Source organism: Sorex araneus, chromosome 2, assembly GCF_027595985.1.
Source record: "Sorex araneus isolate mSorAra2 chromosome 2, mSorAra2.pri, whole genome shotgun sequence".
Classification (NCBI taxonomy): Eukaryota; Metazoa; Chordata; class Mammalia; order Eulipotyphla; family Soricidae; genus Sorex; species Sorex araneus.
This window is the reverse complement of record NC_073303.1, coordinates 42,592,696-42,620,395: the sequence shown is the minus strand read 5'-3', so window position 1 is coordinate 42,620,395 and position 27,700 is coordinate 42,592,696. Positions and strand designations below refer to the sequence as shown.

Sequence of the window (27,700 nt, the reverse complement as noted above, 5' to 3'; positions counted from 1 at the left end):
AGGCGGGCAGACACGCAGGAGCATGGAGGGTGCGGCTGGTCCTTGCACCACACATGCCTCTGACACACGTGGGATTTCCCAGCTCGACAGCCAGTCCTAAGAACAGGTCAGGGGGCTGGAGCGATAGCACAGCGGGGAGGGTGTTTGCCTTGCACACAGCCAACCCGGGTTCGATTCCCAGCATCCCATATGGTCCCCCGAGCTCTGCCAGGAGTAATTCCTGAGTGCAGAGCCAGGAGTGACCCCTGTGCATCGCCAGGTATGACCCAAAAAAAAAAAAAAAAAAGAACAGGTCGGAACACACGGGGCGGGCTGGGAGAGACTCGGCCTGGGGACCAAGAGACCGCCGAGGGCAAAGGGGCACAAATACACGAAGGGAGCCCCCCCAGCAGCCCGTCTCTGAAATATCAGTGGGACGGGGAGGGCTGCTACTTGATGCTCTGCGGGTCACATCACACCCCGACCTCCCCTTCAAAAACCAAAGTGACACTCGGTGGACGCGAACGTGCTGCTTTCAGGACCGAAGCGACAGCACAGGGAAGGTGCTTGCCCCGACCCCCGACACAGGCCCAAACCCAGAAACACAATCAACCACGCACTCCTCCAGCAGCCCTGAGCGCAAGGCCACCTCTGCAGGCCCCCGGGGCCCCGCCATCCCCTGGGAACTCGGCTCTCGGGGACAAGCAGCTCGCGCACGTTGCTCGTCGGGCTGCAGAAATCCTCCCCAGCCAGGCCCTGCCTGTGAATTGGGCCTTGTTCCGGGCCGGGCCCTGAGCAGAGCCATTGTCTGTCCCCTGGGACAAGGCGCCCCTCCCCCCTCCCGGGAAGCGGGCCTGGGACGGAGTGGACGTCACCACCACCCGCTCCTCGTTCCCTTGTTTCCACCGCGCTGACGCAGAGAGGCCAGGCTGCTGCCACGAAAATATGCGAAGGACAGACAGAGAACAGGAGCTGAAGTGTTCAGCTACACGACGGAGAAGAGCTTCAGCATAAAGACACACACACACACACACACACACACACACACACACACACACACACACACACACACACACACACACACACACACACACACAGCTGGCCTGCTTCTCCTCCAGCCTGAGGCCCGCCTGGCCCCACCTGGGCAGGGAGCTGCGGCCTGGTGGTGCCCACAGAGGCGGGCTCATGATTTCCAACTGCTCCACACAAAACAAGGCTCGGAAACTCAGATGAAGCCCATCACTAGGTCCCGCCATTAGCTCTCTGTGTGCAAAGGAGCAAGGCAAGAACCAGAGGGAAGCACCGTGGGGAGGGCACTGGCCTTGCATGAGGCCCGGGTTTGATCCCTGGCACCCCACAGGGCCCCCAAAGCCAGGAGTGATCCCTGAGCATCACTGGGTGTGGCCTCCAAAACAAAGGGGGAGGGAGGGGGGAGAGGGAGAGAGAGGGAGAAGGAGGGAGGAGGGAGGAGGAGGGAGAGGAAGAGGGGGAGGAGGAGGGGGAGGGAGATGGGGGAGAGAGGGAGAGAATTGTCCATCTACATGACACCACTGTCCTGCTGAGCTCCCAAGCGGTTCCGGTTCTGGGAAGGCGGGTTCTGTGTGACCTGCTTCCATCATGCCCAGGTAAACAGCCCCCACCGGACGCAGGGCAGGGAAGTGGGACCCCCGTGTTCACGGGACGGAACTGCTGTGGTCCACGGAGCTGGTCCTCGGATGCTCCCTCCCTCCCCCTCGGTGTCAGGCCCTGCCCCGGCCAGGAATCAGCTACAGAGCAGAGAGCGTGTTCCGGGTGCGGCGGGAAGGACTCGGAGGCGGGGATTCATCCCTCTGGGACACAGGACAAATGCCGAAGAATCAGACTGTTTGCGGCCAGGTGACAGCTGGGCCCTCAGAGGCTGTGGCCACTCACAGCCATGCCCAATCCGCCACCAAGTCGAACCCACCTCCAGACTGAGTGACAAGGACTGGGTCACAGCCACTCGCCATGCTCGGATCCACCAGGCCCTCCCCCGTCCCGGGTCTGTGGTCAGCCGGGCCCCGGCCCTCCCCCGCACGACGGAGAAAGCACAGCCATGCTCGAGGCACTGGTGCAGGCAGAGAGCAGCCGGCAGACAGGGCCGAGGGGCTTCCGAAACAAGGATGGCGTCAAGACAACAGGGCCATTTCCCGCCGGCCACTCCCGGGCAGCTGACTCCCTGGGAGCAGGGGGAAAGGCCGAGAAGGGAGCACAGCAGGCTGGGCGCTCAGCGAGGGGCTTCCCGCCTCAGCAGGACCCGTGCATGCCAACGCCACGGCACCGCGGCCCGTCTCTCACGTAAGTCACCAGCTCCAAAGGACACGCGAAACTCCACGCTCCGCCAGCCGCACAGCTGCGTGTCCACTGCCCACCCCTACAGCAAACAGCCCGGGGACAATCGCCAGCGGGCAGGGCTGGGCGGGTCGGCAGCAGAGGGGCCGCCACGGCTCTGCTTTCGGTCTGTCCACACCAGCACTGGTCCCAGGGGGACGGCGTGACTGTCCCGGGACCGAGAGTCCTAAGAGGAAGACGAGGGTAGTGGAGGCAGCCCAATGGGCATCGCCCAGCACACGGTCAGCCCCACCTCGAGCCCCGGCACCACCGAGGGTCGCCCAAGCCCAACACCAGCAGCAAGCACGCAGGATTGCTGGGGGTGACCCAAAAGGCACAGCAGCAGGACGGGAAGATGCCGACTGGCCAGAGCTGGAAGCCTGAGGACTGCGAACGTTTTCCTTAAATGTCAAACTCCAAACGGTCATTCGGAAAACACAACAAGAGGATATTACCTGGTATCTATGGCAAAACGTTTGGAACGTGGGGGCCGCACCCGGGGAAACGACACAGCACACGGCGGTGCAGGGCCACAGCGCCCGCAGACCATCTGACGGCCTGGCTCCTGGCCCTCGCGAGACAGCTGAGAGGGAGTGGGGGGCGTGAGCCAGGACCGCAGGGGTGGGGCGGGGCAGGGCGGGCAGGGAGGGTCCGGCCCAGCTGAGCGGCCCAGAGCCGGGACAGCAGGCGGCCACGGCACCCAGGCCTCGCATCCCAGCGCTGCTGTTCATCAGGCGACTCGCGCCCTCTGCGTGGACGCAGGAGCCAGTCCACAGCAGGGACAGGGACAGGGACACTCCCGGGGCGCCACCGCCCGAACCCCCCCTCCTCCTGCAGCCAGCTCGCTCGCCCCTCCCAGCCCGGGCAGTGGCGCCCACAGCCGAGGCTGGACACCGGCCAGGCCCCTCCGACAGTGGCTGGCACCCAGAAAACGCCCTGGGGGCACCCACTGCTGTACTCAGACGCCGCAAAGCCCCGGAAAGCGCAGACCCTCAGCCGGTGGGGGCAGGAAGCGGGCGGAGCTCACCGCCTTATGGCTACAGAGACTGTGCTCGCCCCGGGCATGGTGTCCTTACAAACGCTCTTCAGTGGGCCCCCAGTGGGCCCCCGCCGAACATGCGCCCCCGCTGCACGCCCCTTCCAAGGGCAGGGGCAGGCTCGGGCAGAGGGCACGGTGGTGCTGCGGGGGGAACGTGCACCCCGAGGGCCAACATCCTGGCACACGCGTGTCAGTAACAGGGGCCCAGTTCTCCTCGTGGCGTGGACCCAGCTCCAAAGGAACACTGGGAACAGTGGCCCAGGGTCCCTCTCCCCGCCCCTCCCCGATGGCCAGTGGCAGCACACTGCCCCCCCACCCCGGAAGACCTGTTCCGTCTGCTGTCCTCTGAGACCTGTGGCCCGCAGCTGTGGCCCATAACCACTGTCCGTGAGAGCGCAAGGACGTCCAGGGGTGGCCCAGACGCTCTGCGGGTGGCCACTGCTCCTCAGACAGGCGCCGAGAGCCACAGGGTCCTCCCGGGGCGGCCAGCGGCGGCTCCTGACATCCAGCCACACAGCGAAGGCCCGTGGCGTCTCACGGTCTGAGGGCGCCTTCCCGTTCAGCACCGAGCAGCGATCCCTGTCTGGGCATACCACAGTCTGGACGCATCTCCCTACCGGAGGGAATCCTGGCTGCGCCTACGGCCAGGCAATGGCGAATAAACACCCCCCACACGTGCCCACCTTGGCGCTCAGCTCTCGGCGTCTCTGAGCGCCACACCAGGCATCAGCAGGCCCGACCGGACAGGAGGGGTAAAGCTCAGATTCCCGAGAAGCTACTGAACTGGAGCCGGAGACACAGCACAGGGCCCCCCAAGCACCACCAGGAGTGACCCCCACACAGAGCCGGAGAGCTGCAGGCACTGCCCGCGTGGCCCCAAAACCAAGAGTAAAGACGTCCCACAGATGGCCAATTCCCCTTGAAGAAGGCTGGCGCACGGCGGGGAGGGCATCTGCCTCACACATGGCCGACCGGGGCGCGACCCCCAGCATCCCTGATGGCCACGTGAGCACCACCGCCAGGAGTAATTCCTGAGCGCAGAGGCAGGAGAAAACCCTGAGCACCAAGGGTGTGGCCCCCAAACCAAAAATAAGTAAGTGAATAAAACGGAAAGGGCTGTACCCTGTGGCACCCCCACAGGCGATGCCGGGAGTGGAGGCCCCCGGCCCCAGGGAGCAGCCCGGGCTCCAGACGCCTGCGCACAGACGGGTCTGCGGGCGGCCGAAGGAGGCGGATCATGTTGGAAGCACTGACTGTCCAGGTGCGGCCGGAAACAACAGCAACAAGGAATTAAAAAAAAAAAAAAAAGCCACGAGACGAGCAGAGATCCATGTTCTCCATGCAGGGAGCCGCCCCGGCAGGCCCCGAGACCCCCCACCCCGGGTCCCCCAGCAACTCACTGGAGTAAGCCGAGTGCCGGGTGCAGGCCCGCCCCCGTCCACCGTCACTTACCTAAGTAATGAGGAGGGTGAAACGCCATCGGCTTGCTAGTCGCTGAGTAATAGCCAATCGCTCTCTTGAATCGAATCACTTTGTCATCTGTCCTAGACTGGAACCCACAGAGGAAAGCGACCGGTAAGTCACCGTGCCCGGGGCGGGCATGCAGAGAAACGGGGGCTTGGCACGCTGGCAAGGCGAGCACTCCACGAGGGGCCCCAGGACACTGGCCCCCAGCCACCCCCCTCCCCCCGGGCCCTCGTCTAACACTTCCCCAGCCGGGGGAGGGACTCGTCCCCACAGGACGGGGCGGAGCTCGGGCCTCACCTGCGAGTGCTGGAACACGTCCCTGGCGATGGCGTCCAGGTCGGACGTGTCCTGGATATTGCGGACGTAGTCGGCCACCGCCTTGATCACCACATCGCAGGGCGGCAGCACCAGCTGGTGGGCACGGACCTGTGGGACGAGCACCAGGGTCAGCAAGGGGGTGCCCGCCACAGGCCGGGCTGTGGACGGTCACCTCCGGCCCCTCGGCCTCGCCCTGCCCGTCCTCCAGAGGCCCACTGCCCGAGCCACGCAGAGCCGGCAGTCAGCACCGTGAGGGAAGGCCCGGCCCGGGCCCAATGCGGGGTGGGGCCAGGGGTCAGGGCCCAGAACTCCACACCGCGAGATGCGCTCACGGAGACACGTGTGTGGAAAGCAGACCAGCCCGGGCCAGTGGACAGCAGGGTAACGAACACTGTCCCTCAAAGTGGCTTTGCTCTGCCTTTCCCCACCCTCCCGCCCGAGAACACAGAGTGTGTATGAGAAAAGACCAATTCCGTAGAAGTCGGGCCATGCGGGCAGTTACGGCTTGTTCTGGGAGTGACGGCTCTGGCACGGTTCCCACCCCAGGAACAAGCCCAGCCTACAGGGCACTCAGCCTCTTTGCGTCCCGGGTGGAAGGCAGGCCCTGAGGCCAGGGGGAACCACAGGGGGGCCCGAGCCCCACATCTGGCCCCTCCCACCCACCTCCAGCTCTGCCCCTGCACGGGGCCAGAAGGGCCCTCGGAGCACCTGAAGCGTGGAGGTTCCCTGCAGCCCCGGGACGGACGCACCCCTGCACACACCCGATTCTGGCTCACGGGCCCCTGGCGCACTCTGACCTTAGACTGCAGAATGACACACGCGTGTCGCTCTGCATGTGTACGACATTTTTAGTGAGTGAGGTGCTGGAATTTATGATACTGCTAAGGATGGTTCCACGTGTCGTTTGTATTGTATTTGTTTTAAACACTAAGAAGCAATTTTGTACTTATTTTGTATTTGGTGGTTTTTGTGGGTTCCTCCCCCCCCCCCCCGCTTTTTTTGGGTCACACCAGGCGATGCACAGGGGTTACTCCTGGCTTTGCACTCAGGAATCACTCCTGAAGGTGCTCAGGGAACCATATGGGATGCTGGGAATTAAACCCAGGTCAGCCACTTGCAAGGCAAATGCCCCACCCGCTGTGCTATAGCTCCAGCCCGAGCTTATTTTGTTTAAAAAAAAAAAAAAGGCAAAAAAATTTTGAAATCCAGCCCTAGCAAATGGAACAGAAGAATAGTCTAGAAAAGCAGCTGTTTACAAAATCTCAATGCCCAACTTTCTTTTTACAAAAGCAATAGTTTTGCTCGATCAGCACATTTGCATGTCCCAGAAGTGTCCCTCTCTCCTCATGGGTCCCTGGTGTGGGGAAGCACGACCCGAGATGAAGGCAGGACCATGCACTATGGCTGCGCAGACCAAGGCACCCGGGACACGGCCCCTCCACCGAGCCGCAGAGATACACACAGCAAGGACACCGCCCCAGGCATGCCTGGGCACACGGAGAGGACACCTGGGGACAGAGAGGGGACTCCTGGGGACAGAGAGGGGACACCTGGGGACAGAGAGGGGAGCCCTGGGGACAGAGAGGGGACACCTGGGGACACAGAGGGGACACCTGGGGACACAGAGGGGACTCCTGGGGACAGAGAGGGGACTCCTGGGGACAGAGAGGGGAGCCCTGGGGACAGAGAGGGGAGCCCTGGGGACAGAGAGGGGACTCCTGGGGACAGAGAGGGGACACCTGGGGACAGAGAGAGGAGCCCTGGGGACAGAGAGGGGACTCCTGGGGACAGAGAGGGGACACCTGGGGACAGAGAGGGGAGCCCTGGGGACAGAGAGGGGACACCTGGGGACAGAGAGGGGAGCCCTGGGGACAGAGAGGGGAGCCCTGGTGACACAGAGGGGACTCCTGGGGACAGAGAGGGGAGCCCTGGGGACAGAGAGGGGACTCCTGGGGACAGAGAGGGGAGCCCTGGGGCAACAGGGGACACCTGGGGATGAGGGGAGGGTGGGACACAGGGGGACAAAGGTTGAGCTCGGACACAGGGGACCACGGAGGACAGAGAGGCATTCAGGGACAGTCCCGTCGGTGCCCTGCACAGGTGGCCGGGCCGCCCCAGGCCCAACAGTCCTCCTTGAACCACAGGTCCGCTCCGGCCTGGCTGCAAACACTAAGCCTGCACCACCTGCTGCTCGCACCAGACCCCGGGGAATCTGAGGCACAGTCCTGCACCAGGAACCTCGCGCAGCTGCAGGGAGGGAGGCTCCCCAGCTGGACGGCCAGCAGCAGCGCGGAGCGCCCCAGTGTCCTCTCCCGCCCCTGTGCTGCCGCGGGAGGGTAGAGCCCACTGCTCCGGCGACCCCCAGCACTCACAAGCACGTTTCGCCTTGAAATTCTGACACTCCGGACAGTGCTTCCATCGTCACCACCAGCACGCACCGGGCGGGACACAGCTAACACGGCCCGTCTCTCACAGGTCCCTTTAGAAGCAAGTGCCCCAGGGACATGGGATGTAGTGTGCTCCCCTGGCCTCAATGGTCCCCTCTGACACTTCTGGGATGGGGGCGAGACAGGGGTGGTTCCCGTCCAGTGGTGTCAGGAGAAACTCCCGGCTCTGTGCTCAGGGGTCACTTTTGCTGGTGCCTCGGGGACTTACGTGGTGCCAGGAACTGACCCCAGGGAGCGATGTCTCTGGCCCTAAGTTTCTGACACTCTCGACACTTTTCAACACCGTCACGGTGGGCCGGAGGGAGATGGGCTGGAGCCACAGTTTCTAAGCATGCCAAGAGCGAGCCCAGAGCACCGTGCCAGGAGTCGCTCAGGTACCACTGAGTGAGGCCCAAAATTCAGAAACAACAAACGAACTTGCCAGTCTGTAAGGAAGGCAGAAATCCAACGCTGCTATTGGCTGGAAAGCTGAGTGCTGGGAGCACCCACTGGGTGGAGGGAGAGCAAATCCCCTCCCCTCTAGGCGTCTTAAAGAGGCTCAGAAGCATGTCCATAAATTCCATAAATGTCCACACAGGCAGGCACAATCACGTGTGCACATGCATACACACAGCAAGAACGCACATGTACATACTGGCACCATATACGTGAAGGGCTTTCTTTACAGCTCTCAACTGGGGAAAAATCCACACACAGCGGGAGCCGGTGACCCACAGGAGAATCTGCCACTGTCGCGGGCCCTCCCCAGACAGCAGGACAGCACCTGGGCCCAGCACCCACGCGCAGTACGCCAGCCTCCATCCCGGCCAGGCCACACGGAAGGCCAGATTCGCGCAGACGCACGCGTGTCGGCTGCACCAACAGGCTCCCGAGCAGCTGACCCAAGTCCCCTCCCAATTTCCTTTTCTGAGTTTCGTTTTTACTTCAGTCCACAAAGGCTTGGCGTCAGGAAATGAAAAGAAAAGAAAAGCGCAAATGAAATGTCCTAATTTCAGTCCTCCTCTCTCCACGGAAAGCTGTTTCACGAAAAATCAAAGGCTAGTGATAAAGGGCCCCTTCCCAGGGCACTTTGTAGCAACGCCATTTTCAGCTACTAGCTATGTAGGAAAGGAAGGAAAAATTTAGACGTGGCCTCCAGGAGATAGTGTTTTTTGCTTCCCGGCTGGCTAATTCAACAAGAAAAAGCTTTACAGGGGCCGGAAGCAATAGTACAGCACACAGGGCATTCACCTTGCACATAGCCAACCCAGGAGCGATGAAGAACTCCTGGGCATCTCTGGGTGTAACTAAAAAGGGAAAAAAAAAGTGATCTCTGAGTACAGAGCCGGGAGTAAGCCCTGAGCACCACTGGGTGTGGCCCTCACAACACAGCTCTGCAGGGTACGAGGCGAGCGCCTCCTGGAACTCTCACCCCTAGCACCACCATTCTCTCAGCCTCCAGTGTGCCCACAGCTGGGCAAGGAGGGCCTGAGGGTGAGAGCACAGGCGTCCAGCTGGCGGGTGCCCCGTGCCCAGGCAGCAAGCCCCAGGGTCCAGTCCTGCACGGGCCCTGCCAGCTGCCCCACTGGGGTGGAGGGGCAGCAGAAGTGCCGCAAGCTCGAGGGTCTGCTCAGAGTCCAGGGACACTCTCGGAGCCCCTCGGCAGCGTGGGGCGGGGGTGGGACAATCCTCCCCCCGCGCCGTGGCCGCCTTGAACAGGATTCTAAATAAACCGGCACTTCAGCAATTCTCGGCCCCATCTGAATACCTGAGCCAGAGAAAAGAGCCTTCCAGATCCAAGGACGCCAGCCTGCCAAGCGGCCGCCGGCGGACAACGAGGCCTCTGTTCTCTGGCCTTTCCCGCTCCTGGCGACGCACACAGCGTCAGGCCCAAGAGCTGGGTCTGGGTGCAAGGAGGAATCCCGGAGCCTCGCTCAGCTTCCCAAACCAAACGGATGTCTGGAGACCCTGCCTCCATCTTGCCTCAACTTCCACCTGCCGCCCACCAAGTGCAGAGACAGAGGCCTGCCTGATCCCAGCCCACGGCTCAGCGCTGGGTCACCAGGCCTGGGGACGAGCGAGATGCAGGACTGCGTGAGCAAAAACTAATGCCAAGAACACTCCGGCCAACAGCAAACAGAAGGCTTTTCTGTGTCAGGGACAAAAAAAAGGCAAAAAAGAACAACTGATCTCTAGCAAGGGGGATGGGGGTAAGCGGGCCTGATAACCCCTATCCCAAGCATTGCTGGACTAGAAAGGAAAACGCTACGGCACACACGGAAGGAAGGAGAGAGCAGTGCTGAGCAGCAAGGAGCGGCTGAGAGGTGCAGAGAGAGATTCAAGAGAAGGAACAGCCAGAGTAGCAGGACAGCGGGGAGGGCCTGGGCTCAGCCCCCAGCATCCCATATGGTTCCGTGAGCACCGCCAGAAGTGACTCTTGAGCACAGAGCCAGGAGTAACCCCTGAGCATCCGCGGATGTGACTCTCCCTCCTGCGAGTTACTACTTTCACAAACAGGAAGGAGGGCAAGTAAGAAAATGAAACCTGCATTGCTGAAACAGTACAAAAGTACCAGCTCCCTAATAAACTTTAGGTCTCCATTAGTCAAAAAGCATGAAAGCCTTGACAATTTTATAATCTGAGAAAAGCAGTAAGAAGGTGAAATGTATCAAACAGCTATGGTATCAATGTGAGCAACAGCTGTCTATACGATCTATTCAAAATCAGTACCTATAAATATCATCATCATCATCATCATCACCCCGTTGATCGTCAATTTTCTCGAGCAGTTTCAGTAAATAAACTATGTAAAAATTAAGCTGAAAGATTTCCTCCTGTGTAGGGCTGGAGACAGCGCAGGGCACAGAGCTCGCCCTGAGTGCTGGCAGGCCGGGTGCGAGTCCTGGCGCCAGGCGGGACGGTCCCTGAGCACCGCCAGGAGCAGGCCCTGAGCGGGCGGGACCAACACCAAATGGCATTTTCTTTCTAGGGACACACACCATGAAGGATTTTCTAAAGAAACTTTTCAAAGATCCCGCATACGCTCCCCTAAATTAAAGACGTGTGGGGCCAGACATGGTAATGAAGGGTCTTTAAGGCAGTGTAGACCCCGATATTAGGAGGACGCATGAGACGGCCAATTTTTCCTTTCATTTTTAACAGTATTTAAAATTTTTAAGTTATACTGCTGGAGCAATAGCACAGTGGGGAGGGAGTTTGCTTTGCACATGGCCGACCCTCGTTCAATTCCTCCGTCCCTCTCGGAGAGCCCAGCAAGCTCCCTGTGGAAATGCCAAAACAGGAACAAGTCTCACAATGGAGACGTTACTGGTGCCCGCCCGGGATGACAGTGCTAGACAGTGCTACAGTGCTAAAGCAAAAATGAAATTCCATTAGTTCCTAAATATAATAACGCAGTGAAATTATAAAGAGGTAAAGAACTTTTCTTGAAAAAAACAAAACACTGTGAACGACAAAGTTATTCCTGATTGAGCTTGCACAATCCTCCCAACACCAGCGTCCCCATTTCCCTCCCGCCCTCCCGGGCTGATCCGAGAGGCACCTCGCCCCTTTCCACCCTCCCTGGTCGAGATCCCCTCAGCGTAGCGCCGGCCCGGTGTCGAGTCAGTCCTCCTGCACTCTGTGCAATGGCCTCTGGGGCTTTGACACTGCGAAGTCTCTTTATACACCACGCATGAAAGAGACCACTGTGTCTGTCCTCTACAGTTTCTCCCTACAACAGGACGCAGCTCACACTCTTTCAGCAACTGGCCAAGTCCAGTCAGTGCCCCGCGCTGGAAGGAAGCGAACTGTACCTTCAGGGAGGCGAGCGGGTGTTCTGGGCCCAGCAGGCTCCAGTGGAAGGAGGCGAGGTCTTCATCAGGCAGGATGTGGTTTCCTAGGAGACAAAGCGGGCGTGAGTGTGGCCCTCGGTCGCCCCAGCAGCTCTGATGGGACTTCCTGGGGACCACCTTGCTGGCTGGGCCAACCAGACTTGCCCAGAGGCAGCGGCCCCCTTTCATCTCCCAGCAGAAAGCAAGACACAGAGCAGGCGGCTCCTAGTAGCGATCTCCATGACGTGGATTTCCAGGCCAGGACCTAGCGTTCACGCCGACCACAGCACCTGACAACACCCGCGCAGCACTGAGATGAACACAGCCCGCAGCAGGCCAGCCTGACACAGGCCAGGACACCTGACACCAGCTTCCCTTTGTCCCTGGGACAGTACAGTCCCACTGCACCTGGCAGACTCAGCTCCCGGCTGAGATCTGGGCGGGGGGGCTGTGTGTGTGTGTGTGTGTGTGTGTGTGTGTGTGTGTGTGTGTGTGTGTGTGTGTGTGTGTGTGTTTGGGAGGGGAGGGGGGATTGGGCCACACATGGTCTCTGAGCCAGGTTAAGAGACAGACGTGAAGGTCTGTGCCTGAGAGAAGCACCCGTGGGGACGGAGGCCGGCGGAGTGCGCCACGGGCTGCCCACCAGAGCCAGGCGGAGCTGGCCTTCCCAGGTGAGAACAGCCCAGAGGCCAGTCTCTGGGTCCCCCAACTCAGATGTGTCATCTTCGGGCACTTCAAAAGCAGGGGAGTCCCAGCACAGCAGGGAGGGCGCCTGCCTGGTATGTGACTCGATGACAGACCTGGGTCTGTCCCATATGGTCCCCAGGCACCACCGGGAGTGACACCTGAGTGCAGAGCCAGGAGTCAGCCCTGGGCATTGCCAAGTGTGGCCCAAAAACCAAAAACAAAAATTAATGTGTGAAACAAATGAAACCTGATATAACTCTGGGCTTTCCAAATCCTGACTTAAATCTCCTCCACAGCGAGAGCACCCTTCCTTTCTCAAATTATCTAAGGCATCCATATTCTGAAGGCGTACAATTTTCCTATTCACTTAAGGGCAATTAATATGCCCAAATCATCTTGCATAGCATCTAAGAAATAGGACTTTTCATGTGTCTGTGCATGTACTTTTAACATCAGAGGAAATAGCTTTTAATATGTCAGTGTCTGAAAGTGCAAAGTATATTTACAAAATTAGGGGCTGGAGTGATAGCACAGCGGGTAGGGCGTTTGCCTTGCACGCAGCCGACCCAGGTTCGATTCCCAGCATCCCATATGGTCCCCTGAGCACAACCAGGAGTAATTCCTGAGTGCAGAGCCAGGAGTAATCCCTGTGCATCGCCGGGTGTGACCCAAAAAGAAAAAAAAAAATTAGGTTTAGACAGCCAAATTCTAGGTCACAGGAGTTGCTGAGAAAATTAATAGAGAACAGGCCCACACTTGCAATTAGAGCCAAAGAAACGACGGCACTGAGCCCAGAACCGTGTGGCCCGGCTGGGCCAGAGCCACAGCACAGTAGGCAAGCGCCTTTGAAGCTGCCGACCCAGGTTCGACTTCCGGTACTCCACAGGATCTCCTGAGCCCGGCCCAGAGTGACCCCCGAGCACAGAGCCAGGAGTAAGCCCTGAGCACTCTCAGGCACGGCCGAGAGACAAACAAAAACCTGAACCGCCATCATCCAACTACATACGAAAACTGTGGCTTCCTCAGTGTAATTTCTGATTACGCGAAACTTTTCTGGAATGTTTTATAAAAATACAATGACTAGATGGTTCTAAAAATAACCCCCCACCCTCCTCTTGCGCACAACCAGATTCTCCTAAAAACGCAAGGGGAGGGCCAGGGGACAGCGAGCGGCCAGGTGCGGGCCGCGCCAATGCCAGAGCAGGGCTGGATCCCGCATCTTCAGAGCAGCCCTGGGAGCCGGCCCGGGAGGCGAGAGCAGCAGCGTCGCCCCGGGCCTGGGGCTGAACAGCGGCGCCGACCGAGAGCTGCTGGCAGGGCCGCGGGCACAGTCTGGAGGCCGAAAATCCAAAACCAAAGCCAATCGAAAACTACAGAGAGCGCAGAAGGGTCCGGAGTGTCCCGACCAGCCCCTCTCGCGCACTGGGGACAGCCTCGTCAGAGCCGTCACTCACGCACAGCCCCAGGAGAGAGAAGGAGGCTGTCGTGCTGGGCACGAGCGCAGGTGTGCTGTGTGCAAGGCACGCACCCTCCCCCCGTGCATCTCCCTAGCTCCAGAGTTTTGATTTTAAAATACTGTCCCCGCCAAATCCCCACTGTGAGTGTGTTCTCACGAAACCGCCTTTCAAGCCCGACAGTCACAAACAAGTCCCGAGTGAGCACTGGAGAGCGTTAAGAGGCACGTGCCACACCCCGGCGGGCACCGGGAAGGATCCCCCCTCAGCCCCACCCGGCTTTCTGGAATAGTCTCGACCCCCGAGAGGCCCCCACAGCCTACCCAGGAGGGCGGCGAAGATGGGGAAGCGGCTGGGGTTGAGGTCCAGCTGCTTGGCCACCTCGTGCATCAGGTACTGGCTGGTGGTGAGGCTCTTGCCGTTGCGGCTCAGCTTCAGGGCGTGGGCGCTGAAGTAGTAGGGCACATTGCACAGCGCGTAGTCGGAGTCGTACGCCACCAGCCCGTGGAAGCCGTTCTCCCTGCAGAAGCCGATCACCTCCTGGTGGTGGTCCTCGATGCTCTGTGCGACCTGCGGGGGCGGCGAGGGAGAGAAATGTGGGCGTCAAGGCCGGGCGGCCCCAGACACAGCCCGGCCCACCGCCTGGGCGGGAGACCGTCTCTTACCGTGACAAGGATCCTAGCTAGACGGGCCCGACGCCCCCTCCCCGGGTGTTGCAGGGAAGCAGGAAGTCGGGAAAGAAACAGAAGGGGAAGATAAGGAGCCAGCATGCGGGGAAGCCAAAATAATCCCTGCAAAGCCCGCAGGTAAATGTCACAGTCCACAGGAAGACAGCCAAGGGAGAGCCATCACCAGGGTTTTCCCCCTTTCTTAAAACAAAAGCGGAGCTGTCAGCATCTAGGGTCCAGCAGGCCTCAGCCCCGCCCAGGCCCCACAGCTCCCAAGAGGCCTGAATGAGGACAAGCCCCAGGGAGGGCGGGCGAGACAGGCTGAACAGAAGCACTGAGCACTGTACGCTTGGCACTGAGGGTTGTGCACCCGGTTTCCAGGCCACTAAGGGTAGGAGCAGCTCTCGCACGTGTGTGTGTGCGCGTGCACACACACACGCACACACGCACGCACGCACACACACACACAGGGCCCTGCAGCTTCCCCACCGGGAGGTGGCCGGGGGCAGAGGGTGCTGGGGCAGGCACCCAGGGTGCCCAGCGGGAGGCGCTGTGTCCCGCCCTGCGCTGCGGGCGAGGGTTGCGGCTGGCCAGTTTGCCAAGGCTGTTAGCTCATAAACGGAGGGCAAGTCCCTCCCAAGGCCATAAACCGTTGCCCTCTGACCCGGCAATCTGGCTCCAGGAAGTGGGGCACGAGAAACCAGAGCGCCCAGTCGAGAAGGGACGCAGATAAGACAGCCGGAGGCTGCGGGGCCCAGGGCGGCCTGTGGGAGAGGCCTGCGGGCGGGCAGACAGGCGGCTCAGTGAGCTGATGGACAGAGCGCAATCTGGGACACCCAGGACACGTCCACGCGCACCACCTGGGGCTCACAAAGGGCAGAGACCAAGGGGACCGGGCGGGCGGCAGGACCCCGCGTCACTAACGTCTTCGAAAGCAACACAGAGCTGATGGCGCCCACAGGACGCCTGGCCCCGTCTCCCCTCCCTAAAGCTGGGCGCCCGTCACATGGTGAACACCAGTGCCACAGGGGTGAGGGGTGCAATGGGGCCCCCCACGACCCTTCCACCAGCCCGTAAGACAAACACAGCCTGCAGCCCGTCCTCCAGACCCCGGCACAGAGGCCCACCCCTCCGGCTTCACACAGGCGTGAAAACAGCGACTTCTTGCTGACCTGCAAATGATTAACGAGACCTAACCCTCCCGGCACACACGGCGGGGCCGGGACAGATACAGGAGCCACGCCTGGGCGAGACCCGGAGAGCCAGATGGGGCCACCTGTCCCCACGCGGCCGAGTGCACACCCCAGGGACATGCCGCTCCGGGGCCCTGCCAGCTCCGCCGGGTCTAGTCTTCCCGCCACGGACACCCGCCCAGGATGCCCGTGTCCGAGGAGGGCCCCGTGGTGCCGAGACCACCAGCTGCAGGGCTGCTCCTCTCGGAAGGCCCGCGGGGCGGTGCTGGGGGGAAGCAGGTGCAGCCATGCAGGCTGGGGCAGGACGAACACCCGGTTCCCCGCACGGCCCGAGGTGTGGGCCCTGGGGCCCCAACGACTGGCCCAGCAGGAGCGCAGGGCTCAGAAGTGCAGGGGCGTGGGGGGCCGTAGCGGCCATAAACCAGGTGTGGGTCAGGGCCAGAGAGACGGTGCAGAGGGCGGGCACTTGCCTTGCACGCAGCCAGCCCAGGCTTGGTCCCAGTACCCCGTGCAGTTCAGGCATGAGCCCTGAGTGCAGGGTCACGAGTAAGCCTGAGCACTCCCGGGTACAGGAAAGGAGAGCACGTGTGAGTCAGGTGGCACGTGGGCTGCCCCGGGCCTCACACCAGGGGCCCACCAGACAGCAGACACCCGCACAGCACCCCCTGGGGCGAGACAGGAGCACAGAACTGAAGGAGGGTCACAGAAGGGCCACCCGGGAGACACAGTGGCACAGTGGGGACAGCGTCAGCGCCAGCCGCAGTCACCTAGCACGGGCCAGACTCGCCCGGCACCCTGACAAGGCGCAGGGCCCAGGAAGGGGAGAAGGGCTGGGGCCGGAAGAACGCGGCACCTGCCCCCAAGAAGGGCGACTGAATCCCCCGCCCCCGGCCTCCCAGACAGACCAGCACGGGGAACCCCAACTGCACCAAGTAGGCACCTGCAAAAGGAGAGACCTGCTGAGAGCAGGCGCCAGGCCCGCAGGCCAAGCAGAGACCACAGGGACTGGGGGGAGGAAGGACGCAGGGACCAAGGGACAGATGGGGCAGCGCATGGCAGGACAGGGGGGCAGAGAGACGGAGACGCAGGGATGGAGGGACCACGGGATGGAGGAACGGAGGCAATGCCCACTGCCAGGAGAAGCAGCGGGCACACACGTCCAACTGGGCACTGGCCTTGGCAGCTACGGCCACAGTGTGCCGGAGGCTGGGCCAAGCGGGGGCGCCTGGGCTCTGCCCACCCAGCACCACTCCCAATCCGTCGCCAACCTGAGTCGCCAAAACTCACACCCCGACGAGGCCCAGGGGGGTCGGCAGGAGGAGTGCCCCTAAGGGGCCGGGGAGGGCCAGGAGACGACATTCCCAACAGCAAGCACGAAGCCCTGAGGAGAGAAGGGGCAGACGCGGAGAGGCGGCCCGGGCTGGGACTGGACTCAGCTGGACCCAGAACCCCCCGCCGGCCCTGCGTGAGAACAGGCCTCAGGTCCGGCACGCCCGCCCCGGGGCTCCCTCCAGCCGGGGACGGAACGAACGGACAAACCCAGAGCTGTGCGCGGCGGCCAACGGCAGGTGCTGTGCCCGCTGCCCCACTGCCCCCCACGCCCCCCAGCCCCAACCGCTCTCCCTCGCGGCCCTGCAGGAACCTCAGAGCCCGCCAGGCACACCCGGCGCTTGTCCCAGAGGATACTGCAAGACAGGGGAGGTGACAGGCCCCCACACCCACGCCCAGCAAGGTCCACTGCCTGTGGGTGGCCGGGACGGCGCCACCTGATGGGTCACGCGTGTGGGAGTCCTGAGCTTCGCACAAACACGCCAGCCCTGCAGGGCCGCTGGCAAGCAGGGCAGCAGCGACAGACCCGCCATCCAGGCCCTGTGTAAGACACGCCAAGTCACCTGAGCAGGAGCGGGTAGCCGGGCGGAATTCTCCTTTTAAAGAAACGTTTGAAATCAGGCTTTGATCTCCACGAGGCTGAACCCCAGTTACTAGCTACCAGGCGGGTAAAAACCTACCAGGGCTGTTCCGTCTGTCAGGTTCAGCTGAGTCGGCCTGGAAAAGCCAGCTCCAAGGTGGCGAACATTTTTTACTGTTATTGTTGACTTTAAAAAGTGCAATTTTAACGTCTGGTTACACACCAGCAATGGTCTCTAAAAGAAATCAGAAGTTACAGACACCTACTTTTTATACCTCTCATTTATTCTAAGAGAATGGGTCACAAAGGTCTTAAAAGTAAGGGAGAAAAAAATGATTGCTTTTTTTTTTTTGGTTCTTTGGATCACACCCGGTGATGCACAGGGATTAGACCTGGCTCATGCACTCAGGAATTATTCCTGGCGGTGCTTGGGGGACCATATGGGGTGCTGGGAATTGAACCCGGGTCGGCCGCATGCAAGGCAAATGCCCTCCCCGCTGTGCTATTGCTCCAGGCCCCAAAATGATTGCTTTTCAGGAAAGGGAGGGAGTGGGACGTGGGACGTAAGTCTCCAGTCAAGCCGCAGAGAGAAGCAGCCGTCCCGCACCTGTGACGGGGACTCTCCAAGCAAGCAGATGAAGGGGCACTGGCGACACGGAGAAACGTGGACCCTCGTGCCATTACTAAGGAAACAACACGGCCCCGTGGGGCGGGAGGTCAGCCCCGGGCACTGGCGTGACAGGAACAGAAGCGGCGAGGCGAGCGGAAACCCGCACACCGATGTTCACAGCGGTATTGCTCCCCAGCGTCCACCGACCAGGGGCTGGATCAGGGGACGGCGGCACAGCAGGCAGACGGATGCACTGGACACTCAGAAGGAAGGAAACCCGGCCCAGGTCACAGCTGGGCCAGCCCGGAGGACAACGCAGATCGGAGCAGCAAGTCAGTCACAGAAGGGCGAGCTGAGTCCTACTCCCCCGGGGGTGCGGGTCCCCCAGAGGCAGAGGGGAAGGCAGCTGCCAGGTCGGGGAGGGAGGCCGGGCTTTCAGTGCCGTAAGGTGAGGAGGCCCAGGGGCCGGCAGGGAGTGATGAGACACGGCGTGGGCACGTGTGGCATCACTGAAGAGTGGCAAAAAGGTCCCCAACATAGTCTCCCAGGAGCTTGAAGATCCAGCAGCAGGCCAGGGCAACCGTACAGCGGGGCGAGGCCCCTCCCCTGCACGCAGCCTCTCCGGCTTTGGCCCCGGGTATCACATGCAGCCCGAGCACCCCAGGAGTCACCTCAGAGCAGGGGCAAGAATTAGGCCTGAGTAAGGGTCCCGCCCCCAAGACAGACATCCTGAAAACAAAATCTCCGAGGCTGAGGATGTGATGCCAAGGGCTGGAGCGTAACCTAGCACATTAAAGGTACCGAGTGAAGCCGGCCGAGCCCCACTCCTGGCCACGCCCCTGCAAGGGAGATGGACAGAACGGGCTGAGGGCTGCTGGGGGAGGACCCAAGCCTGGAGAACACCCGGGGATGGGAAAGGAAGGAAATAATGATTAAAAAAAAAAAAAAGAAACCGTAGAAACAGAAGTGCAATGGACATGTGGCTGAGTTTCGCTTCCCTCTGGGGGGTCACGGCTCTGTCCACTCGTCCACTCGGGCTGTACCCGCCACAACGTAACAGCGGAGTTTTTTCTTTCTGACTCTGAGATTTCCTCAGCCTCTGGCCCAGGGCTTATTCCACAGGAGAGCGGATCTCTATCTCTGAGGAAGCAGTAAGAAGGTGGGCACCATGAAGTAAGTGCAAACTCACTTCATGAACTTAAAGACAAAACCGTAGCAACACTGACGTCATCTGTCTGCAGGGTCTCTCCGGCCCACTCTACTAACCGCCTCGCGCTCGGCAATGCTGTTCTCGCTGTCACTCACTGTCACTGTCATCCCGTTGCTCACCAATGTGCTCAAGCGGGCACCAGTAACGTCTCCACCGTGAGACTTGTTGTTACTGTTTTTGGCCTATTGAATACGCTGAGGGGAGCTTGCCAGGCTCTGCCGACTGTTCTTGTTAAAACTTGAATTCCAAAATCCGTCAAAATTTAAGTGTGGGCAGGGGTGGTGGTGGCCGGAGATGTGACCCAAGTGCAGAGCATGAATGCTGCATACACCAGGGCCTGGGGTTGACCCCGGATCCAGGGGGTGGCCCTCTAAGCATTAGTAAGTATGGACACACACACACACACGGATAAGAGGGTAAAAGGGGCTGCCTTAAAAAAAAAAAATTAAGTTTCTTGGGGCTGGAGAGAGAGTACAGCAGGTAGGACGTCTCGCACTGAGACGGCTCCAATCCCCGGCTCCACACGGTGCCCCAGCCCGGCCAGGAGGGATTCCCGGGCTCGGAGCCGGGAATGAGCCCTGAGCACTACAGCAACAACCAGAAAGGTTCGGAACCAGGAAAACAAACCTTAGATTGATACAGCTTCCATCCAAGATACCTGCAAAGTCTTTTTTGGGGGGAGTGGAGGGTGTATACCCAGATTATTCCTGGCTCCGGACTCAGGAATCAATCCTGGTGGGGCCCCGGGGGCTATACGGGATACCAGGAGAGGAACAAGGTGGGCCTTGTGCAAGGCAAGTGCTCTACCCACTGTGCTATCTTTTCGGCCCCACATACCTGCAAACTCTTGACTAGTACTTGGGCCCACAGCCCACTGCTTCCCACGGAGCCTCACAGACAGAGCTGCCGGCCTCCAGAGACCTCAGGCCCACCGGCCCCGACCACTGCACACATGCGGCCGCCCTTGTGGACGGCACATCCTGGCCAGCTCTGCACAGCCCCCAGGTGCCCAGTGACAGTGCTGGACAGAACCAGGGTGACGAGAGGAATGAAAGGGTCAAACCCAGCCCCTGCCCTACGTCACCCTGTTCTGTCCTCCGACAGCCCCTGAACGAAGAGGCCCAAAGGCTGGTCACGGACCAAAGGCCTGACTTGGGGTTGGGGTGGCTGCGCGGTGGCAGGCACACATGGCCTCGCCTCTCTCCCTGCCCTGGGTCAAGGGCGACACTCAGAGCTGGCGGTGACACTGTCCAGAGGAAGCAGACACGAGTAGAAAATGTATGTAACGGTCCGGCTCCCAAGGACGCTGGCCGAACATGAGAATGCCTCTCATCTGCGCTCTGATTCGTTCATGCCTAATCACTGGACCTGGAAAACTCTCTCCAGGCAGCCCAGGGCTTACCGCACTCACACTGCATGTGGTCAGCCCCGGCACGGCCAGGGGTCACTCCCGAGCTCAGGGGGGGAGCAGCCTGAGAGCACCCCGGCAGACACCCCCGCCCCAAAGAAAGCTGCCTACAAGTCCCTGGGGGAAAGGCTATTTTTACGAAACTCTAAAAAGTTTCTTCTCAGGATAGCGGATAAAGGGTAGAAAATAAGTCCTGGAGATGATGTCTGCACGCCGACTATATTTAACAGGACTTTAAATATGACATACTTTAAAGTCGCTAAGAAAACAGAGTTGAAGATGTTCTCGCCGGGGAAAAGACTTAATTACAGAGCGGTTGTTAACCTGATCTATTACAATCATTTTGCAATATCACAAGGCAGTTCCTTGAATCATGCTGAAACTGAAACTAATACAACTTTATGTCAGTTACCCAATGACATTTTTAGAAGTAGGAGCCCAGCCCCACAGATGCCGGTTCCAGGGACTCATCCAGGGCGCCCCAGGGCTAATGAGGAAAAGCACACAGGTGTCCGCGGAAGGCGACACGGGTCAAAGCGGGAGGCTCCGTCTCCCAGAATGGCCACCGCACGGGAGCTGGAAGCAGATAATGACTGCCCGTCCCCTGCTCTGTCGGGAAAGCCACAGGCCCGACAAAAAGGCGGGGTGCCGCTCCCACACTCACAGGGGGCGGGAAGGGTCTCCCGAGTCCAGGCCCCCCGGGGCCGGCACCCCACTCTTCCCATCCTCCCGGGAGCATCGGAAGAGCCCAAGCCAGAGGCAGCATTTGACTCGGGTCCTAAAGTCTGAGCGACCAGCAAGGGTGGGCAGTGAGACAAGCAGGACCCACCCGGGGGAGTCACCCAGAGGGTGGGACGGGGGTCTGACTGCTGTCCAGCACTCTGGGGCCTACTTCCTGTTCTCAAAGCCAGCGAGCACCCAAGAAGCAGGCAGGTTCCACAGCCCACCAAGGGCCCTGCACAACATCTGTCAGAGTGTTTGGGGAGAGTTCACAACTGGGAGATTCAGGAAGGGGGAGAGGGTGGGTGGGAGACCAATGGCTGGACTGACCGCTGTGTCGCTGGCGCCGGCAGGTGGGGTGACAGGCCTCAGGGCAGTGAGTGCAACTAGCAGTGGGTCACTGGAGGCTGACAGTGACATGGAACAGGGTGAGCAGAGGATGGGAATGGGGGGGGGGGACGAGATGGAGGGGGAGGAGGGGTCTGGAGGAGGAGGGAGAGAAGGGGGAGAGGAGGTGGCAGTGGCAGCAGCTGATGGGGCTGGGGAAGGCCACGCAAACCCCAGCTGGCATCCTGGTTTCCCGGCTTCAGCCCACAGCGCCCGGCGGCCAATGAGGAAGCGCAGGAGGACTCTGAGATGAGCCCGAGCTGGGGACGGAAACGGCCGTATGTACTCAGAGGGGTGCGGAGGGCACCACCTCTGCGCAGAAAAGCAGCGCAGCAACCAGGTCTCTGGGGGCCCCGCAAACCACCAGACGCGGAACGCATCTGCAAGCACCAGTTTCCAAAGGGCAGTGCTGGGGACTGGAGCAGGAGCAGCCCGGAGAAAGGGGAAGGGGCGCTCAGGGAGGGCCCAGGGCCGCGGCCCCGGGAAGGGGAGCCAGCGGACAGTGAGACAGTCTTGGAGGGGGAGAGAGACTGCCGTGGGAACCACTTTCTCTTGGCTAAAGTGGGAATTTTTCAAACCTGGGATAACTTTTTTAATTTCTGGGATAATTAAAAAATTTGGCTTTCAGGTCTTCTGGGAAAAAATATGAAGGCCCAGCCAGGCTGACTTTGCCCCGGGGCCAAGGAGACAGAGCAAAGAGGCAGAGCGCTGACTCGGGCGGGAGGACCACCCCTCCCCAGCCCAGGTGACAGGCCTGCATTGCCCCTGACCCCCCAGCACTGCAGAGGTGGCCCCAAGGGCTCACACCACAGCCAAGCCAAGCAACACACCAGGCCCAAACCACTGGGCCATACTTCTAGGCCAAGAGCCCCCAGCAGCAGCCCAGGCTCCAAAGTACCGCTTGGGAGGTCCCCCCCAAACCAACAGAATGTCCACTCCCTGCACCAAGCAATAAATGGCGTGTGTGTGTGTGTGTGTGTGTGTGTGTGTGTGTGCGTGCTCGCAAACCACACGAGAGAATGAGTGGATCATGGTACACCAGAGGTACCGCAGTACAACCAGGCAGGAAGAACAAGAGTATTCCCAACCTTGTAACGCACTTTTGTGGTGGCAAAATCAAAGCCATCCTGGAATGGTATCTGTGGTATAGCGTACGATCAGAAATGCACGGGGACAGGGCGGTGATTCCTGAAGACATGGAATACAGAACTGCCCCATGCCCTGATCATTCCGTTACTGGGTATGCGCCCCAAAGAACTGAAAGCCACAGACGAACAGATTCCTACACACCCACACTCATGGCAGCGACATTCCATATTTGTGATTTACAAATGGTCACATGGGATGGCAACCAGAGTACCCCTCCAGAGACCCACACGATCCATCCATCCCAGTGGGAGAATTTTACTTGGCCTTAGAAAAAGAAAGGAAATTCTGACACAAGGCTACAGCCTGGAGAGGCCCTGAAAACAACATACAAAGTGAAACGCACCAGTAGCAAACTGGGCCTGGGGGAAAAGAGGTTCCTCGAAGCAGGCATCTTGAACAGACTGACCAGCTTCATGGGGGGCAGTTCGAAAGGCCTGTCTGGAACTCCAGACATCCCCGAGCACCTCAGTGCTCTTCAAGGCCTGCACAAACATGGCCACTCTCCTGCACAGCAGCTGCAGCTGCTCGGGTGGTAACTGGGAAGGACGGCGGCGGGTCTCTGCTCTCTGGGCTGGCCGGGAGGGAACCGCTGGAAGACCCAAGTGTGAAACGGCACTGACTCCAGCAGGACGCTTTCCGGGTGGAGAAGGGACAGCCGGAGGGGCCGGAGACAAGGTGCTGGGGGGAAGAGACCGACTCTCGGGTCCCAAAGCCCAGGAACACGGTCCTGAGCCCCGCCAGGAGTGGTCCCTGAGTACAGAGCCGGGAGCTTAGTCCTCAGCACCTCCAGGTGTGGCCCCAGACAAACAAAGGAAAAACGAAACGCCAACCCCCCAAAGTGACTAGCTCCTGTTCCATCCAGGCAGGCCAGTGAAGGCTCAGCAGGGCCTGCAACCCCCGCCCCGGCCAGCCCACACGGCGCATCCAAGCCCCCGATGCCTGTGGAGCTCAGGTCCGGGGCAGCACCCAAAGGCCAGAGGCGCTGCCGGGCCAGGAGAGCACAGGGCTGCAGAGGAGCAGGGAAAAGGGTGGCCTGAGGGTTCCGAGGGCTCTTAAACAAACACAGGCCCTCCCCGAAGTCTCAAAGGTTAGGATGAGTCAGGGCACACAGAGGAAGCACTCCTCGAAACCCCGCCCGAGCGGGCGCACGGCCTGGCAGGTGAGGACGGGAGGAGCCGTGCCACCAGGCCCGCTTCCAGCGGTGAAGAAATCCCCAGGGCACCGTCCGAAACGGCAATTACCACCCTCCCAACAGCCTCTCGGAGCCAGGCCCGCAGGGAATGGTGGGGGGGGCCACCGGGGGGCCACAGGAGGGGGCCGAGGCGGGGCCCAGGGGCGCCCCCTCTGAGTCACCCTGACACCGCGCAGAGGTTGCAGGGTTTCATTCAAACTTGAAAAATTACATCAATTACACACGTTCACAGTAAACTGCTTATTGACGACTATAGCTCTAGGCAGCACTAGTTTGGCCAGAAACTTCGAGAGAGAGAGAGAGAGAGAGAGCCCGAGTGCCTGAACCCCAGTGCTGGCCAGCAGGAGATGCAGCCACAGGGCGGGACGTGGCCACTTCGGGCTCAGGCCGGTACGAGCAGCCCGACCGTCCAAGCGGTGTCTGTGTCAGCCCCGAGCAAGGGGATTACTAGATGGTCTGACAGATGTCTGGTCTCCTTTACTAAACCAGGAACTTCCTCCCCGAACTCTCCCCTGCCCCCTGCACCCCCAGCAAGAGCCAATCCGGGGGGCTGGGCGCAGCTGCCAGCGCCACCGACGCTCACCGCGCTGGCAGGTAATAACAGACCCTCATGGCCACCACTTACTCTGCCCCTCTAATGGGCACCTTCTGGAGGCGGCCCAGTCTGGCTCACTCCCTTCCCATCCAGACCCTGGGGCTTCAGGCCCAGACCTGAAGCCGGAAACAGGAACCTAATATTTTTCTGTGACTCAGGACCACCCTTGCCCAGGCAGCGCCTCCGCCAGCTCTGAATTCTGAATTCTGAGTCGGGGACTGACCTCCCGGCCTCCCCGCCCCCCGCCCGGCCCGGTGTCCCTCCTGCTATTAATGACCTCCTCCGGCCAAGTCTCCCCGCCCCGCTTAGAGCCAGCCCCGAGCCGCTGCACCTCCGCGCCAGGCAGCTTCTGGGGGGCTGAGGAACGTCTCGCAGCTACATTTCATGCACATTTCCCCAAAGAGGGGGTGGGAGGAACCTGCCAGTCCAGGGGCTAGCAGGCCCCTGAGTCATCACCCATCCATCTGTGCCCTCCCCGGGACCTATGGGGCGGGGAGGAGGCTGAAAAGTTTACAAGAGCCCCCCCCCCCAAAATACAGATAAAATTATCTCGTGTCCAGTCACGCAAGTGGAAGAAAAGTATCTGAAACTGAGTCGCCAAACCCTTATTTAAACACGGGTGGAACCCCCGAGCACTTCGGTATGAGAGACACGCACGGGGCACTGGGACAGTGACATTTTATCACTAAGAAGGAATCCGGCAGCTGTTGGGCAGCGAGTGCCACATGCGCGCTGCCCCCGCCACAGGTGGGCTGGGGGTGCGGCCGGACGTTCCAGGGCCCGAGCCCGGCCCCGGGCAGCCCAGCCCGGCACGTGCAGCGCGCGCCGCCCCCGGGCACCCCCTGGGCAGCTCCCGGGCATCTCCCGGCCCTGCGGCCGCCGCGTCCCCGAGAGGGGCCCGGCCGCGGGGCCAGGCGCGCGGGCCAATGGGCGGCTCGCCGGGCGGCCAATCGCGGCGCGCGGGCGGGACTTCCGGCAGCACCAGCACGCTAGGCTGAGCGCCCGGCCCGCGCAGGCCGCGCCGAGCCGCGCAAACTTTCAGCGGGGCGAGCCGCGAGCGGGGAGCGGGGAGAGGGCGCGGGCCGGGTCGCAGCGGGGGGACCCATAAACAAACCAAGGCCGCCCCGGGACGGCGGCTACTGGCTCCCCGCCCCCGGTGGTTTAAATCTGCAAAGCACAAAGCGCTGACTCGGACACAGTTCAGACCCCAGCGGCGGTGGTGGGATGCGAGGATGCTTGTGGGTGTCACCGCGAGCCCCGCGGCGCCCCGGGCCCAGGCTCCGCCGCGAGCCCCCGCCTGCAGGGGCGAACCCCGCCAAGCTGCAGGCTCCAGGCCCCGGCTGCAGCCTCGCGCCGCCACCACCCCGGCGGGCCCGGCGCCGGCTGGCGGGGCCGCAGCCAGGGGTGCGGGTGCTCGGGGACCGCACGCGCACCCGGGCCAGTAATTCCCCAAAACTGCTCTGACGAGGCGCCGGGCCCAGCGGCGGCGCCGGGCACTGCGGGCCGGCTCTGCAGGCCTCGCCCAGCGCCCTGCAGGGGGGGGCCCGAATCCGCGCGCCCCGGCCCCGCGGCGGGGACCCCCGCCCCGCACCACGGAGCCCCGCGCCTGCACGAAAACCTGTTGCTGTCCAAGAACTGAATCGGAACACGAGCGTCGGGCGGGGCAAAAAGTTCAGGTAAGTGACCTGCCAGCCTCCCCAGGCTGGACACACGCTCCGGATATCCGGGAGGGGCGTCCGCGGCTCCCCCCAAAGCTCGGGTCTGCAGCCGCCGCGGCCCGGGCGCGCCCGCACCCCCAGCCTGAGCCAGCCCGGCCCAACTTCACCCCTGAACTCCCGCTTGGACCCAAGCCCACTCGGAACCGGGTCTGGGCTCCACTCTCAGTCGGAGCGACCCCGGCTCTCCCCAACCCCGACGCCCATCCCTCCCTCCTGGGTTCCGGGATCCCGAGTGCAGACCCCGCCCGCCGGGGTCGACCCCCGGCCCCAGCCACACTCGGCCTGGGGCTCGGACCCCGACCCCGACTCCGCGACCCCGCCCTCCCCAAGTGCAGCCCAGGTGCCCCCCAGACTCCCCTCCCCCGCAGCCCCACCCCGGCCCTCCCCACCCCCCAGCTCCCGGCCCGGTGCCACCCAGGCCCGGCCCGCCGCGCCCCGGCCCCCGCGCCCCCCGCCCCCGCGGCGCCCGCCCCTCCCCCCTCCGCACCTTGACGTGGAAGCGGATGAGCGCCAGGCGGATGCAGTGGGCCATGCAGACGGGCGGCAGGAACCAGACCTTGGGGGGCGGCGTGCCCTTGTTCTGGACGTGGCTGACGATCTGCTGCGCCGTCTGCCGCTCGTTGCCCTGGCGCTTGACCCACTCGTGCAGCCGCGCCTTCTCCAGCGCGCCGTTGAAGAAGACGAAGAGCTCGATGTTGCCGCCGAAGCAGGCCTTGGCCAGCGCCGCCAGGTAGCCCAGCATGTGGTTCCACTGGCCGCCGCTGACCCAGTCGGTGTAGAAGCCGCCGTAGAGGCGGTGCAGGCAGTTGTCGGCATCCACCAGCAGGCGCAGCGGCGAGTGCGGGGGCCGCTGCCGCCCGCCGCCCACCAGGCTGCCCCGGGCCAGCTTCTGCAGCTCCACCGGCACCACGGCGCTCGGGCAGTGCTTCTCGATGTAGTCCTGGAAGCCCTGCACGCCCATGGCGGCGGCGGGCCGGGCGGGCCGGGGCGCGGGCTCAGGGGGCGCCGGGCCGGGCCGCGCTCATGGCCGCTGCGGCCGCCATGTGCTGCCGCCTCCCAGGGCCATGGCGGGACGTCCGCGCTGCGGCGGGGCCGGCGGCCGGGGTGACGCACGCGGCGGAAGGGGCGGCGCCAGGCGGGCGGGCCGGGCCGGGCGCGCCTCCGAGCCGACCCCGCGCCGCCGCCCCGCGCCCGCGCCCCGGCCCCCGCCCCGCCGCCCCGCCGCCGGGGACCCCCGCCCCCCGGGGCTGCGTGCACCCGAGACCCCGCGCCGGGGTGCCGGGGTCCCGGGGAGGGAGGGTGAGCACACGCACCCCCGGGCCCGGCGAATCCAGGTCCCGCCTGGGTCTTGCTGCTGCATGCGGGGGCCTCGTCGAGCAGGGGGCGATG

The 27,700-nt window shown here is 62.0% G+C and overlaps 1 protein-coding gene across 3 annotated transcripts in view; it reads right to left on the bottom strand.

The window, feature by feature from the left end:
• Nucleotides 1–27,401, bottom strand: part of FAM120A (family with sequence similarity 120A) — a 60,142-nt gene extending 32,741 nt beyond the window's left edge. Inside the window, exons 1-5 of one of the 3 annotated variants that reach the window (XM_055125017.1) lie at nt 26,799–27,401; nt 13,876–14,122; nt 11,394–11,476; nt 5,132–5,260; nt 4,820–4,916 (exon numbers count right to left, since the gene is read on the bottom strand). In XM_055125017.1, coding sequence (XP_054980992.1) covers nt 4,820–4,916; nt 5,132–5,260; nt 11,394–11,476; nt 13,876–14,122; nt 26,799–27,272 — 1,030 coding nt within the window. In that variant the 5' untranslated portion in view covers nt 27,273–27,401. The remainder of the gene's footprint in view (nt 1–4,819; nt 4,917–5,131; nt 5,261–11,393; nt 11,477–13,875; nt 14,123–26,798) is intronic. The other 2 variants (XM_055125016.1, XM_055125015.1) reach the window with 2 other exon arrangements.
• Between the last annotated feature and the right edge of the window lie 299 nt (nt 27,402–27,700).